This window comes from Heptranchias perlo, chromosome 27, assembly GCF_035084215.1.
Source record: "Heptranchias perlo isolate sHepPer1 chromosome 27, sHepPer1.hap1, whole genome shotgun sequence".
NCBI classification, from domain to species: Eukaryota; Metazoa; Chordata; class Chondrichthyes; order Hexanchiformes; family Hexanchidae; genus Heptranchias; species Heptranchias perlo.
Genome location: NC_090351.1, coordinates 9,832,904 through 9,850,476, shown reverse-complemented (window position 1 = coordinate 9,850,476; position 17,573 = coordinate 9,832,904). Strand labels below are relative to the sequence as shown.

The 17,573-nt window shown below is 44.5% G+C and overlaps 1 protein-coding gene across 1 annotated transcript in view; it reads right to left on the bottom strand.

Moving 5' to 3' along the window:
* LOC137344332 (synaptotagmin-6-like) overlaps positions 1-17,573 on the bottom strand; it is a 156,150-nt gene that overhangs the window by 119,405 nt on the left and 19,172 nt on the right. The window contains exons 2-3 of the mRNA XM_068007195.1: positions 7,479-7,611; positions 5,709-5,965 (exon numbers count right to left, since the gene is read on the bottom strand). Coding sequence (XP_067863296.1) covers positions 5,709-5,965; positions 7,479-7,611 — 390 coding nt within the window. The remainder of the gene's footprint in view (positions 1-5,708; positions 5,966-7,478; positions 7,612-17,573) is intronic.

Below are 17,573 nucleotides of genomic sequence, written 5' to 3'. Positions count from 1 at the left end.
CTCACCAAATTCCCGTCGACTCTCTGTTTAGCAGATTCATCCAACTCTCACCAAGCCCTGTGCTTAAAGCTTTCTTGTTGCAACAAGATTACGGTAAGTGCTCATTTTAGCAGTTAGAGAAAACAAATCCTTATTACTGCAGCTGTACAGGGCCATGGTGAGACCACATCTGGAGTATTGTGTGCAGTTTTGGTCTCCTTAGCTGAGGAAGGATGTCCTTTCCACAGAGGGAGTGCAACGAAGGTTTACCAGACTGATTCCTGGGATGGCAGGACTGACGTATGAGGAGAGATTGGGTCGACTAGGCCTATATTCACTAGAGTTTAGAAAAATGAGAGGTGATCTCATCGAAACATATAAAATTCTAACAGGACTAGACAGACTAGATGCAGGGAGGATGTTCCCGATGGCTGGGGAGTCCAGAACCAGGGGTCACAGTCTCAGGATACGGAGTATGCCATTTAGAACCGAGATGAGGAGAAATTTCTTCACTCAGAGGGCGGTGAACCTGTGGAATTCTCTACCACAGAAGGCAGCGGAGGCCAAGTCATTAGATGTATTCAAGAAGGAGATAGTTATATTTCTTAATGCTAAGGGGATCAAGGGATACGGGGAAAAAGCGGGAACAGGGTACTGAGTTAGACGATCAGCCAATATCATTTTGAATGGCGGAACAGGCCCGAAGGGCCAAATGGCCTACTCTTCCTCCGATTTTCTATGTTTCTATGTTTCTATTAATTAGTACTAATTCCTTTAAATTCTCTTTTTCAATAACATTCTCCAAAACAATGTAATCTCACTCCAATCTTCAGATCGAAGTACTGCAAGAATGTGTCAATGGCCAGCCTTTATCAAGTTGCTTTTGTACCATTCCCCCCAAAAAAACATATTTTGTTACAGCGCATTCAGACTCCACACGTTTGGCACTGATGTAAAACCAAAACCGCTTTACATCAGCACTAAAGTTTGAGTGTACATCAGGTGTGAAAACCGAACTTACTCTGAGGCAAAACACGGGGGAGACTCCCTCCGCCAAGGAATTGCACTGCACTTCGTTCTCGGGTCAGTTTGGGCCTAAACTGGGTAGAGATTAATCTGGGCCCAAACAGCGCTGCGGAGGTAGAGCACGCACGAAGCAAGAGACCCAAGGATCGACAGAAATTGGTCCTCGGGCCTCATCTGCATACTCAGGGTGAACATCCCCCGTTGGTCACGCCTCCACAGGCTGCTTGCCCCACTGGAGAAGCCAATTCCGGGCAATCGGTCTCACCGGCAGCTGTCCTCGGGAAAGTTCTGGGAGGGATGTTGGAGCGTGCTACGGGGTTAGGCCCCACGCCTGCCACATATGTTTTTTTGGGGGGGGGTGGTACAAAAGCAACATGAGGTGCCCAATTTCTCAAAGTGGTCCTCTAACAGGCATAAAGCCCCTAATTTATATATTCAAGGAGCCCAACGTCTGTTTTAGGCGTCGGTCCATGCCTAGAAAATGGGCCCCACGAATAAGCAATGGGACTAACGACAATACAGAAAAACATGTGCAAAGCATAACAGTTTCGACCCAGGGTGTGCACGATAATCGCAGCATCGGTGAGAAGTAAAACTGCTTTGCACCAACATTACAGCTGTAGTATCAAAGCACCCTTCGATGATCTTTCAAGTCATCTAAGTAGATTACTGATATGAACCAACTTTTTTGTTCACACAGTTGCGTTGCTTATGAAACATTCATTTTTTTTTAAGCGCTGCAAAAATATTAATTAAACATGTTCAGAAAAGCCAGAAAGGGCTGATTCATCTGAACAGTTTGAAGGACAATGAGATAATGTCGACACCAGACCACACGCATACAGATTTGTAAAGGGGAGCACATAATGCATTCGAGCCCACGGAAAACACAGCCAACATTTGCCACTGCTCGCACATACAGCTTTGAAGTGTTTTGTACACTGCTGTCTCATGACCCTCTTATAGCAAGCTATTTAAATTTACAAAAGGAAAATGACAAAGTGTGCTGCCTACCTAGAACTGACAGCTGAGAAAAACACCATCAGATTTTTAATTTATTCTAAAAACACAATGAAGCCAATTGAAATCTTTCTGGGCAAAGATTATTATGGAGTTGCATGTGGATCCTTTGGACAAATGGAAGATAAACTGGGTGATTGAAGGGTAAATTTTACATAGGAACATTAGGAACAAGAGGAGGCCATTCAGCCCCTCGAGCCTGCTCCACCATTCAATTAGATCATGGCTGATCTGCACCTCAACTCATTCTTGTTTGGTAACTTTTTTTTATTTCCACTTTTCTCTCTTCCTCTCCTAAGAGTGATGTTGATGGAGAGAATGGCAACACCATTATGTTCTCTACAGTGGTACGGCATGGCTATGCATCCATAATGGCAAATAGAGTGATTGGCTCGCTTGCCTGGGGGAGATGAATGGAGTTTTGGAAGGCTACTATGGTTAAGAAAACCATCAAACCCAGAAGACTGCTTTCACTCAACTCTCAGCAGATTTAGAGGAACATAGGAACAGGAGCAGGCCTCGTGCCTGCACCGCCATTTGATAAGATCATGGATGATCTGTGATCTAACTCCATATACCCGCCTTTGGCCCATATCCCTTAATACCTTTGGTTGCCAAAAAGCTATCTATCTCAGATTTAAATTTAGCAATTGAGCTGGTATCAATTGCCGTTTGCGGAAGAGAGTTACAAACTTCTACCACCCTTTGTGTGTAGAAATGTTTTCTAATCTCGCTCCTGAAAGGTCTGGCTCTAATTTTTAGACTGTGCCCCCTACTCCTAGAATCCCCAACCAGCGGAAATAGTTTCTCTCTATCCACCCTATCTGTTCTCCTTAATATCTTATAAACTTCGATCAGGTCACCCCTTAATCTTCGAAACTCCAGAGAACACAACCCCAATTTGTGTAATCTCTCCTCGTAACTTAACCCTTGAAGTCCGGGTATCATTCTAGTAAACCTACGCTGCACTCCCTCCAAGGCCAATATGTCCTTCCGAAGGTGCGGTGCCCAGAACTGCTCACAGTACTCCAGGTGCGGTCTAACCAGGGTTTTGTATAGCTGCAGCATAACTTCTGCCCCCTTGTACTCTAGTCCTCTAGATATAAAGGCAAGCATTCCATTAGCCTTATTGATTATTTTCTGCACCTGTTCATGACACTTCAATGATCTATGTACCTGAACCCCTAGGTCCCTTTGGACATCCACTGTTTTTAACTTTTACCATTTAGAAAGTACCCTGTTCTATCCTTTTTTGATCCAAATTGGATGAACGGGACAAGTCACAAATATGGCCTTTGGTAATAGCAGGCTACATACCAGTCCTCAAGAGTAATCACCATCCACCTTTGATCCAAACCAACTTCATGCCAATCACTCACTTATCAAAATCCAATGATTAGCATTGGCAAGAGGGAATGGCACCCATACTCCATGAATGCTGTTACAAAAGCTATGGGGGAAATTGAAAGAAACTACGGCTGGAAATTCCCTCTGAGCTGCTGCCGCTCGGCCACTGTAACTTCGCAGAAGTGTGTGAAGTTATATCGGCTGAGAGGGAGGAGCTCCAAGGAAATTCCTGTCCTAGCGGTCAGCATGTCCGGTCACAGTATTGCACCTCGGATACTGTGTCCAGTTTTGGCTCGTGTGACACAACAGATACACATAAGCCCTGGATAATTAGTTATTCTTGGAAATCAGCAGCCCCCAGGTGAGGGGAAGAGGAATATGGGGTGAAGACCCATTACATCTGGTCTACTCTTTCTTGTTCCTAATGGGAATGGGAATGAAAGCATATCAATCAGCTCATAGTCCACCACAAACCCTGTTTTGATGTTTATTGCTACATTAGCACCTCAGGCATCCTTCCCAGTCCTCAACATTGTGATTGTAGCTGTTTTATATTAATGTTATTATTGTGCTAATTGTAGGGTTTCCTCAGATCTGAGCTCAGATAAAGCATCTGTTCCTAAATTTCTAGTGTAGTCCTAAGGTGGGGGTGGGGGGGGTGATATTTGTAGAAGGTCCAGGTGGGATTACACTTTAGTGGTCTGTGCAAACCATTACACATTGTTTCAGCATTTCAAAATCTGTTAATAGTCTGAGGAACTGTTTTTTTGTGCTAGTAGAGTTCAGTGTCACTGGCCATTCCTTACTTCACTTCCCTTATGGTCTGGAATGTGCTTTGAATTGCCCAGTACCCTGGATTTGGAAGCACTGGAGAAAATGCAAAAAAGATTTACAAGGATGATACCAGAACTGAGAGGTGATAACTATCAGGAAAGACTGAACAGGCTGAGGCTCTTTTCTCTAAAAAAAGAGAAGACTGAGAGGTCAAAAGCAAAATACTGCAGATGCTGGAAATCTGAAATAAAAACAGAAAATGCTGGAGAAGCTCAGTAAGTGAGGCAGCATCTGTGGAGAAAGAAACAGGCGGAGTTAATGTTTCAGGTCCAAGGCCTTTCGTCAGAAGACTGAGTGGTGTCCTAATAGAGGTTTATAAAATTATGAAGGGGTTTGATAGGGGAGACGTAGAGAAGATAGGCATGATTTTAACTTCAAAGTCTGGGTGCGTTGGGGGCCGGGAGCCGGGGGCCGGGGGGGTGGGGGGTCGGATCTAACAAAACCAGGGATTTCCAGAGCGGGAAGGAATCCCGGCTCTAACCTGCCAAAAAACGCGTTTGGCCCAGACCCATCTGGGTGCACACAGTTCAGGAACCTGGAAGTCCTGCTGGTAATTAAAGTCGGCGGGACAAAATTTAAAGCAGGAATTAAAGTACTTAAACTAATTGGAATTGTGATTAATCTTGTTATTGATGTTGGGAAACGATTTCAACGCTGCCTCAATGTGTTTCCCGTGCTGGGTGAAGCCCGCCATAGGAAACTAGGAGGGTTGCGGCCATTGGCCATTTGGACATTTAAATCCCTGTTTGACAGATGGGGATAAAAGGTGAATTATTGTAGCAGGGCACTCAGTTCTCTCAGACAAATTTTTAGCTGGGAGTTCTTTGTGTTTAGACTGAAAGTTCTTGGTTTACACTCAGAATTGTTCTGTTTACACATATTTACCTACTTTTTAGAACCCCTCGAACTGACCACATCAGGATGAGGGGGTGCAATGGCTGCATTCACCAGTACATCCGAGGAGGAGGCACATCACCATCCTCGCCAGGCACGGTGTGCAGTTCCGCCACTTGCAGCCCCACAACACAGAGGTGCGCCACAGGGACCTGCACAGGAGCAGAGAGGGGAACAACCGAGGGACCGACGTCACAGGAGGCACTACCCCCGCCAGAGGGTCTACAGACCGAGGCTGAGCTTCCTGGACCTCTCTGAGGAGCAGAGCCTACGGAGGCTGAGAGTGAGTCGCCAGGTGGTTGCAGACATCTGCACGCTCCTTCATGCAGAGCTGCTCCTGGCTGGGCCTGGTGACATCGCATTGCCCGTAGCAGATAAAGTGACCACTGCCCTCAACTTCTTCACCTCCGGATCATTCCTGGACACCACCGGTGACATCGCCGGGGTCTCTCAGTTGTCTGCCCACAAGTGCATACGACAGGTCACTGATAGTTTGTTTTGCAGGGCCTCGCAATACGTCAACTTCCCCACAGGCAACCTCAGCCAGATGGAGAGAGCAGTGGGATTCCACTCTGTGCCTGGCTTCCCACGGGTACAATTGATTGTACACATGTAGAAATCCGAGCACCTCCACACGAGCCAGGACTGTTCATCAACAGAAAGGGACATCACTTCATCCACACGAAGCTCCTTTGCGGCCACTGGTAAAGATTTCTTCACGTGTGTGACAGATTCCCTGGCAGCTGCCATGATTCGTTCATTCTGCGGGAATCCAACATCCCGGCCCTCTTCCATGCAGCAAACAGCCTTAAGGGCTGGCTCCTCGGGGACAAGTGATATCCCCAACAGACGTGGCTCATGACACCTGTGAGAAACCCCATCAGCGAGTTGATACAACGACAGTCACATCGCCACCAGGTCTGTAACTGAACATGCGATAGGACTGCTGAAGATGCGATTTCGATGCCTGGATCGGTGTGGGGGAGCGCTTCAATACGTACCAGAGAGTGGGTAGAATTATAGTCATCTGCTGCATCCTGCACAACATTGTGCAACAGAGAGGGTTACCGGTTAATGAGACCTCATGTCCTCATCCAGCATCCACATCTGCCATCAACATTGAGGAGGAGGAGGAGAAGGAAGAGGATGGGCAACCCATCGGCAGAGTAGCGGCTCACCTGGCTGCTTGTGAGGCCAGGGAGTCACTAATATTTGAACGATTCTCATAAGGACATCTACATAGTGAGGATAATTCAGTCCTCAGACCACCTGGAAAGAGCATCACCATAACAAATACCACCAACCCCCCCCCAATCCCGCACAAAACAGTCCTATAACTACACATACACCCACTATAACCGCACCCACTGGGTGGCATCAAGTCTCGCCATTCATGTTGAAGCACATGAAAGGGCGCTATCTCAAAAGGCAGTCAAGAATGGGCAAGACGTGGCAGTAGTGGTGAGAATGATAACATTAGTGTGACTTTAACAAAAAACAAATATAAATGAACAACATGACAGTCTGTCAGACACCCTTGTGCACATCCTTTGTGATCACTAATCCTTACCCTTTCGCTACCGACTACTTCTATGTGGTGCATCTCCTGTGGCTGCAGCAGAGATAGGGGCAGGTTGCTCATGTTGATGCCCTGACTGTTGAGATGTTTTCAGCCTACACCCTCTGGATTTTGGAGCCCGTGAGGGCCCCGCCAAAGACTGCTCCACCTGCACCTGTGCAGGGGCAGACTCGGACGCTTGGAGGGGAGGCAGCATTGTGGGTACTGGATGAGAGGGGAGGGGGCAACGGGTGAGACATGGGAGCGCTTTGAGTGGCGTCCCCTTTCGCCATCATCCCTCTCCTGGCCCAGGGCCACATCGCTCCTACCACCCTGCTGGACAACAGTTTGGAGGACATGTGTGATGCCTTGTAAGCCCATTTGTGAAGTTTCTGTCTGCCTGTTTAAGGCGGCAGAATGTTGTTCACCTTGAGTCCACACAGCCACTGTCAGGGCCTGAATAGGCTCATTTGTGAGCTGTGCTTGAAGCTCAATGGAGGCTAGCCTTCTCTCCATCGCAGACATTCCTGCACTTACCTGTGCCACCATTCCACTCATGCAGGAGTTGGACTCCTCCATCCTCTGCGCTATTGTGGAGTGTGTGCCTAGCACCTGTTCCAGTACCTCGCAAATGTGCTGCTGACCCTCGATCATTCTCCTTTTAAAGGATGGCCCTCGGAGTTCAGCACCTGTGTCCAACTGAGCAGAGCCTGGAGATGAGTGCTCCCACCAAAGCAGACTCTCCACAGTTGCCCCTGCCACCAGTGTCTGCTCGTGCTCACTTGTGTGTGGTGACTCACCAGGTGCCAACCAAACTAACTGACCACTAGGACCCACCGAGGCGTGAGTATCTGCACTGGTGGATGGATCACTAAGATGTGACGGTGCGCCCTCAGAGGCCAGGTGCTCCTCTGAGGAATCGCCCTCTCCCATCACTTCGGTCGCTGAAGGGGCTGGAAGAGAACAGAAGGCAATATTAACAATCATCACAGATGTGTAATGTTGTGATGAGCATACTGAGGTGTTCAACACGCCAATCATTGTTAACATCAATTCATGTTGTGTGTGATGAATGTTGAAGTTGTGTCACCAGACATTTGTGGGGTGCCAGTCTCTGCATCCCCGACGGACAGGCATTCCAGTGTCCGGCTGATCTGCAGGGCCTCCTCCTCTGCCTCTTTGAGGACCACTATTTGTTGTGGCCTCCCTCCAGTCCTCGCCCTCTCCCATGCATTTTGCACTCTCTTCTCCCAGAAGGGGAGAAAGCACAGACCTGTGAGTGAGTGATTGAGGGTGAAGTGGTCAGCCGATGAACGCATTGCTTTGGGTGATGCTGCCTGTGAAAGAGATACATCAGAGGGTGAGTGTCAGAGAGAGACATCACATTGGATGAGGATTGGGGTGAGTGTTAGTATTGGGTTCACAAATAGGGGGGTGAGGAAGTGAAGGTAAGTTGAGGATGAGTGTTAAGTGGGTGTGAGGAGTGATGTGATGGAGTAGTCCTGACAGAGCAGAATGAGGTGGGGGGGGGGAGGGGTTAATGTGCAACATGGAATGCAGGAGAATCAGTAAGTGTACTCACTTTTGCCAACTTAGTTAGATCATTGAAACACTTCCTGCACTGGATCCAAGTATGGGAGATGTTGCTTCTGCTGGTGACCTCCTCTGCCACCTCGAGCCAGGCCTTCTTGGTGGCAGAGGCAGGGCGCTTCCTCCTGTCCACTGGGTAGAATATTTCTCTCCTCCTCCTCACCCCGGCCAGCAGCACCTCAAGTTAGGTGTCACTAAATCATGGAGCTGGGCTTGCCCCTCTGCTGCTCCATTCTGCCTGCTTGCTCCTTTGTCCTACAAAAGCCATTGATGCACTGGCCCTTAAAATACAGACACTCCAGCTGACAGCAGGACATGCGGGTGCGCAGTCCGCCCACTGCGCAGCTTTCAGACGCCAAACCCGGAAGCCACGTTAAGGGTCGTCAATTAAGTAGTGATCGCGTGGGGAATGGTAAGGATTTATTTTTTGGGTTTGCCATCCCACCGTCTTATTAAAATTGTGCCCGATGTTTCCAATTGTGGGGGAGTTCAAAACTAGAGGCCTCAAATATAAGATGCTTGCTAATAAATCCAATAAGAAATTCAGGAGAAGCTTCTTTACTCAGAGGAGTGATGAGAATGTGGTTGAGGCGATTAGCACAAATGCATTTAAGGGGATGCTAGATAACTACATGAGAGAGAAAGGAATAGAAGGATAAGTTGAAGGGGCTGAGGTGAAATAAGGTGGGAGGAGGCTTGTGTGGAGCATAAACACCGGCATAGACCAGTTGGATCAAATGGCCTGTTTCTGTTCTGTAAATTTCTATGTAATTCTATATAACTAAGTAAATGATAGTGAGACCCAGGGATCAAACAGAGGATTCTTACCACTGTACACCGGCTTACTGGAATGTACCACATGCTGCCATGTGATTCTCCTAGTCTTTGGTAGGCCGATGCAATGTGTATTCTATCAGAATAAGACTTCGACTATGGACCAATAATTTATTTAACATAGGACAGGAAAATGAACAGTACTCAGTCCGCAACAGCATAATCAAGGTAAGTTACAAATGTTACTGTCCTTCTTGATCTATCAAAGCACAAAGATGCTTCCCCTGTGCTATCGTTCAACATAATTAGATCCCAGAAACATTTGCTGGCTTTCTACATGCTGAAATGTTATTATCAAGTCAAATTACCCCAGACGGTCTACTAGCTGTGAGCTGTAGAACGACTAGCTGGGCTCAGGCAACCACAGATAATCCCTTAATCTGAGCCTTCTTTCCATAGCTGGTCATCAAAGTAATATAGCCAATTAGTGACCCTACCCCTTCTCACAAAGCTCAGACATGGCTGTCAATCAAAACCACCAGGATTCTTGATGCTTTGATCTGTATTAGAAGATTTCATCAACCAGTTTCAAAATCCCATGAAGACACGTGAGAACAAAAGACATCAACAAACTTACTTTTAAATTACAGAGATTGGTTGCCATTTCACAGTATTCCAACACAGCCAATGCTTTCAAGCATGGAACCCTTGTGGTTCAGAAGCCATGAAATGAAAATGTTTTGGGCATTTAAATGATTAACATATTAACCGTGCTATTCTCCAGCATGAATCAGAACCCAGGACACACATTAATTGACTTTTGGTCTGTCCAATTGATTTGTGTACCTTGTGGAAACAGCCAACAGAAACCAAAGTTAACTGTGTGTGTGTGTGTGTGTGTGTGTGTCCCACAGTAAAGAAACCAATTGATAAATTGAGGGTATTGCTGCATCATACATGTAAAACCAAATACTGATGGTCCCTCCATTATCTGCCCATTTCCCTTACCCATGAATAATGTCCCTTCTGTCACAGTAGATGACAAAGGCTCCAGTCTATAGTTTAACTGGAGTTTATCTCTTGGATATTAAGGGACATTGATAATCTCAGCAAAAAAAAGTATTCAGCATGGTTTAAGGTTCCTAACTTCTAAGATCCTGTTTTCTGACTAACAGTTTGACTAACAGACTGACCTGGCTGCTATCAATTTCATCCCCTACTGATGCTCCCTAATGTGGTCAGACAACCTAACAGGTAGATAAAGGTGCTTGAGAATTCAGTGTGCATCAGGTTTCACACATTACATTCTGTATAGCAGTATTATAACCCAGTTACATAAATCATTATTTCACTTTCCTTCTGACAAAGTACAAGAGCACTCATGCATTAAAGCTCCTTGGTCTAGAGTTGATCTTCCTGTCGTATGGTGATGCACAGCATAGACACCTTGCAATGTAATTGAAAAATTGGCACTATAGTAGGAAGATAGGAATTCCCATGACAAATAGGAAAGCTCACACAAAAAAATATCTACTTTACGAAGAATTAAAATAGCTGGGGTCGTGCTCAGTGCTGCTGTACTTGGTTGGACGGTGTTCAAAAATTACTCAAATGGTGCTCTCGTGATTTAGAATCTAACCTCGAGGGTGCTGCAGCCCTGTTCATTTCTAGCTGTTATTCTCATATGAGGAGAGCAGTTTTCCAATTAATGTGTAGTTACTGCCCAATCTGATAAACAGGGAGTTATCAGCAACACCATAGAGTAACTGCTAATTGGATTAATTGGTCTCAAACAGAGGACAGACATGGTTTTATTTATTACCTTTCTTTTGTTCTGAAGCTCAGTAGTTTAAATATGCTGCCTATCATTAGAAGTAGGAGGTTAATTACTGCTGTTGAAAGGATGAGCCTGAAACAACTTCAAATGCTATTATTGCCCTGTTAATTTTTTTAAATGTAAACAGATGCATCTATTTATACACAAATACCTACAACCTATTTCTCATTACAGGACAGCTACATAGTAAATATTCTAAAGTTCCCCTCCAAGTCACACAGCATCCCAACTTGGACATATATCACCATTCCTTCATCATCGCTGGGTCAAAATCCTGGAAAACTCTACCTAACAGCACGGTGGGAGAACCTTCACCACACGGACTGCAGTGGTTCAAGAAGGTGGCTCATCACCACCTTCTAAAGGGCAACTTGGGATGGACAATAAATGTAGGCCTTTCCAGCCACACATACAACCTGAGAATGAATTTTTAAAAAAAATCTAAAACACAAAGGAGAATGCACCAAAAGTACTTGTTAATGAGCATACACAAAAGAAAGTAAAGGCCCAAGAAACCTGCCAAGTAAACAGAGGAGTTGTCCTTTTCGGTGTTAGCTCCTCTTGCTGTTGTAGGATTAATCATTCGCAGATTGACTCTTTCTCCAACCTATCTAAATCAGGAGCATTTTAGAAGGAGCAGTGTAATAATATTGAAGGACGACTTCTACAGGTTTATGGGAGAAGAGGGCACAATGAAACAGTTGTTAATGTAGTAAATGTCAGTGATACATACTGTCTGTAGTGGTTTTAAATTATAATGTAAACATAAAGCATAGAGAAAAAAAAACATTTGGTCCAACAAGCCTATTCTTCCCACAGGCCGTACAATTCCCTCAATATTAGGGAATTGGATATATACTTGAAAAGGAAAATTCGCAGGGCTATGGGGAAAGACCAGGTGATTGGGATTAATTGGATAGCTCTTTCAAAGAGCCGGCACAGACACTATGGGCCGTATGGCCTCTTTCTGTGCTGTATGATTCTAATCGACTCCACCCAAACTGATTAATCACATAAGGAAGGCCTTTGCAAACTTTCTCACTGCCCCCTCCTGTAAAGGTAAACCTCTGGTCCAGCAACATTTGAGTCCAAACTGTTGAGCAGATACATGTTTTTCTTGACTAAAGTATAAATAATTGAACTTTGAAGGAGTTAACTAGAGATGGTAACTAAGTATCACTGAGAGCAAGAACATCTTCAAATACCTTCACAACAGCTGCACAAGCAGTGTTGAAGTGATTTTTGGATAATTGTGGATGTCAAGATTTTCTTGGGGCTCTGTGATGACATCTCATTTCTTTTGATGTAATAACAATATTGATTTACAGATGATGAGCATCCTGAATTCCTATTCAAATACTTCATTGTTTGACTATTCCCCAGTTGTGTCAATACCTTTTTTTAAATATTTGAACAACAGTCAATCAGTCAAAACCAAGAACTTGTCTCTGAACACCATTCTCTTTGGATGTAGAGCTTTTAACAGCTATCACGAAAACCACTTGCATTTCTAAGGTGCTCCTCACATGTAAACACAGAGATAGTAGATGGTTTGATGGGAAAGCAATTACAGAGACCTGGTAGGACCTCAGGCAAGATTGGGAGCTAAATAAATCACAACATAGGATTTTTAGAACGGATAGGAAGACTGGAAATGGGCGAATGGAAGTATAAATAAAATAACATAGTCATGGTGGTAGCAAGAAGGAATCTCAATGAATGTAATCAGCAGGTGGAATCACTATGGGTAGAACCAAGAAAATGATGAAAAATGCTAACTGTTATAACCCAACAGAAGAATATATATATATATGCAGATCAGGAGGGACTGCAAAGAGAAAAATGTGGCATAAATGGGAGATTTCAACCTGTATAAATTGGGATAGCAATAGAAGGACATGCAAGAAAGAGAAGAGATTTACTGAATGCATTCAAGATAGTTTCCTAAATCAGCATCTCTTCTACCCAACAAGGCAATAGGCGATACTTGAGTTAGTTTTGAATAATGAACCAGAAATAGTTAGAGATCTGGTCGTAGGAGACTATCTTGGGAATACCTACCATATATGATTGAATTCACCCAGGAGCATAGCAGAAAAAGGAGGGCTACAAAACAAAGTTTTGGAATAAACATGCCTAACTTTGAAGGGATGAATAAGGAATTGGCTAGAAAAGGATGGGAGAAATTATTAATTGGTACATCTACAGGCCAACAGTAGAATCTATTCAGGAAGGTAATTTGTGGTTTACAAAACAAGTACGTACCTCTGAAAGGCAAAAGGGAAACTTCTGGGTGATGCAACCATGTTCAAAAAGAATGGTTGGACCATATTTAACAAAAGGAGCTTATACAAGGTCAAAGAACAGTAGCAGGAATGAAGATTGGCAGGATTACAGAAAGCAACTGAAAAAAGAGAACAAAAAAATGAGGTAAATGTGGGAAATGAAAAATGCTTTCAGAGGTAGACCAGCATAGACCTGTTGGGCCGAATGGCCTGTTTCTGCGCTGTAAAATTCTAAGTACTTCTATTCTATGTAACAAGACAGTTTCCAACTGTGGGTATTAAAAGTACGCAATGAAACTGAGGATGCCTTAATTACAATCCTCCAAAGCTCCCTAGTTTCAGGAAAGTTTCAGAGGAGAAAGAGAGTAACTACAGTGAAATAAATAGCGGTCATGGGAAAAGTGCTAGAATCCTTGACCAGGGAATCGAGTAAGTGAACACTTGGAAAGGTATAAGTTGATTAGGAAGAGACAGCACAGTTTTGTCAAAGGTTGGCCTTGTCTATTATTAATCTTTCACAGATCTTTGACAGAGTCACTGAGGTGGTAAATAAGGGAGAATCAATGGAGTTCACGTTCATGGATTTTCAGAAGGCATTTGATGAGGTTCTAGCTAGCTAAAGTTGAGGTGCATGAAATTGGAGATAGATAGAAAACTGGTCGGGAGGTAGGCAGTAGAGAGTTGGGATAAATGGGACATTCTCAGATTGGAGGGGCAAGTGATGTTCCCCAGGGATTGTTGCTAGGACACCACTTTTTCACCATATACGACCAGGGAGTGTATCTAAGTTTGCAAATCATAATAAGCTAAGAGGTATGGAGACGAGCAGTAAATTACAAAAGTATGTAGATTGATAAATGAGTTGGCAGAATGATGGCAGATGCCATTTAATATAGCAAAGTGTGAAGTAGTGCACTTTGGGCATAAGAAGGGCATGATGGAAGTACAATCTAATTGGAAAGGCACTAAGCAGATTAGCTGAACAAAGGATTTTAAGGGTCGAGGTATGTAAATCATTAAAAACTGGCTCACAAATGCAAAAAGTGATCAGAAAGGCTAATCGAATGTTGGGTTCACCACAAGATAAATATAGTGTAAAAGCAAGGAAGTGCTTTTGGATACCTTACCTTAGGAAGGATATACTCGCTTTGATTCACCAGGATGACAGTGAGGATGAAAGGATGGATTTATGGGAAGAAACTGGTCATGTTCTCTGGAAATAAAGAGGTTAAAGAATGTGGTGCCTGAGGTGGCTAAAATAATGAAGGGAATTGACAGGGTTGACATTCAGGAAAAACATATTTGCACAGAGTATTGTGAGAATGAGGAACACACCGTTCCTTAAGGCCATAGATGCAAAGTCAACAGAGGTGTTTAAAAAGAAAGATTTGCATTTATATAGAGCCTTTCACGACCTCAGGGCATCCCAGCTTCACAGCCAATGAAGAACATGGCAGCCAATCTTTGTACAGCAAGGTCCCACACTAGCAATGTGACAATGACAAGATAATCTGTTTTTTTTGAGTGATAAATATTGGCCAGGACACTGAGGAGAACTCCCCTGCTCTTTGTCGAAATAGTGCCATGGGGTCTTTTACATCCACCTGAGAGGGCAGACAGGGCCATCCAAAAGACAGCACTGGAGTGCCAACCTGGATTTTGTGCTTAAGACTTTGGAGTGGGACTTGAACCCACAACCTTCCGACTCAGAGGTGAGAGTGCTACCAACTGAGTCACAGCTGACACATGCGACCAGGGCGATTGATACAGTCCCCACTACTAACACTGTCTACATTTATCATGGGCAGCCATCTATATTGGGCAAATGGCACTATCCATTTTTCCATTACCATGGGAGTCAATTACAAAGGCACCCCTTATAACGTGAATAATCCAGGCAGCGGAAATGTTGCTTGAGCATGCTGACTGTCTGCTCAATGATGGCAGCACAGAGGACTGGTGCAGGATAAATGAATTATGAGCAAAGGAAACCGGGCACAGACCTGCATGATATGCCGCCTGTGGTCGCAAACCAGCTGGATGTTGAGTGAGCAGAATCCCTTTCTATTGAGAAAGATGCCAGGCTGGTGATGGGGAGCACACTAGGCAATGTGGGTACAATCTCTGGCACCTTGGACCCTGAGGAAGCCTAAAATGCATGCAAAGCCTAATGCTCTCTCGTCCTGCTTGCTCTGTCTGGGGAAAGAGATGTAAGTGTTCCTCCTGCTGTAGAGAGTCCTGGTGACCTCTCTAATACGTTGGTGTACTGCAAACTGGGATATGTCGCTGATGTCACCTGATGCAGCCTGGAAAGAGACTGTGGCATAAAAGTTGAGGGCCTTGGTGACCTGGAAAGCCACAGCCAGTGTTGTCCGTGCCCTGGTGCGAGGCTCGAGTTGTGGCTGAAGCAGGTGACATCGCTCATGACAGCCTCCTTTGTGAAGCGAAGCACCTGAGACATTGCTCTTCAGTGACGTTCAGGTGGGAGGAGTGCTCCCCGAAGACCTTCTGTGGGTATTGCCTCCAGCGCAGTGCCCTCCTCCTCCACCCTCTTCTTCGAGCTGCTCCTGCTTTCCTTCTGTCTTCCTTACTGCTCCCCCTCATCCTGCAGCCCCAAAGGCAGTCTTACTAGACCACCCCTGACTGCAGTAAAACGGTGTTGAAGGCAGCCAAAGACAGTCCAGCACCATAGAATCATACAGCACAGAAGGAGGCCATTTGGCCCATCATGCCTTTGAAAGAACTATCCAATTAGTCCCACTCCCCTGCTCTTTTTCCCTACAGTCCTGCAATTTTTTCACCTTTAAGTATTTAACTAATTTCCTTCTGAAAGTTACTATTGAATCTGCTCCCGCCATCCTTTCAGGTAGTGCATTCCAGACCATAACAACCAGCAACAGCTTCTTCTCTGAAGTCAGAATTAAGTTTTCAGTGTCAGCAGACAAGTCAAAAAACACGCAGAAGTTGACCAGCAGCCTCAAATGACAAACCAGCAACTAATCTGTATGTAGTGAATGAGCCCTTTAAATAGCATAGCTGAAGGGTCCATCCTGCCTATTAGCGTCACGAGTTGCTAGGCGAGTTTATCATGTAGCAAGTCACAAGCTGGGGCACCCCAATATCACACAAGGGTCCTTCAACAAGCATAAGACTGTAATTTGAATATTTTAATCAGTGATATCAATAGTAGTGGCATGCGCCCTGGATGCCTACAGAGCAGCCCAATCCAATATGGCGGGTAGCACACTTCCGGCACGGAATGAGCACACCATATTGGATACTTAGGCACCTGTTTAACGCCTGAAAAAAAGCGCAGCATCACTGAAGTTCTAGGCCAATTACATTGCTTGAATTACAAAAGCTTCAGACAAGATCCCATCTGTCAACACTCTGCAAACATATTGTTATGCAGCTGTCAAATGATATCGATGAATGCACCTGGGCATCCAAACCTTGCCAGAAGCTGCCACAGACCAAGCCAGCCAGCAGCATTGAAGACTGTTACTTTTTATGATTATTTGGCTATTTTTCCATGGAAAGGATGTAGATATGAATTATTTTTAAAATGTGTTTTGAGTTAAAGCATTCTTTAAAGGAATCAACATCTCAGGAAACTCCCATGCTTAGTTGTGGATCCAAAGTCAGACGAAAGGTGGTTAATATGCTATTCAGAAGTTGTTTTCCCCAGAGTCCAAACAATAAGCAATTTGGTGGCTTGTCTCGGTAAGAAATAAATACTTTGCACCTATTGTGTTTGGAGGGTTTTGATCTCTTTCTAACTGTAAATAGTCAGGAATAAAGCAGCACACAGATACCAAGTAAGATAATCTGGTTTTTGAAAACTGGGCAGCACAGGCAGTCAGGTAGAAACGGCTGCAAATAGGGAATGATTCTGCCCTGGGACCATAGGGCAGAATGCAGAGAGATGATTCTGTTTAAGTAAGATGGCCCACTGAAGTAGGGCAGTATTGCATTTTCTTTATTTTGTATCATTACGCAAACATAAATTGTGACTCCGATCATAACTGACACTGTGGAATAAAGCAATTTATAAATCGAACCAAACCTCACCTTATCTAGTGTTAATTTGGTTCACCATATTGAAGAGGTATACAGAGATCTAGTACAGATCAGAAAGGGGTTTAATTGTCACATTCCCACAACCATACTACAAGATTATAGAGCAAAATGAGACAAATCCCATAAAAGTAAGCGCTCCGAAAACCTTATGAGTGTTACTGACACCACTGAACTGGAGCAAGTATCCATGGGAGAAAGGCATTTGTAAAATAATCTTGGTGGGGTAAATAAATATTGAGTACAGGTCCAAGCTCTATTGTCAGTACTTCTCCTGTATGTGTTTTGTGATAAAGATTGCATCTGTCACAATGCATTGGAAGCTGCAAAGCTTCTCAGGGAGGATATAGTC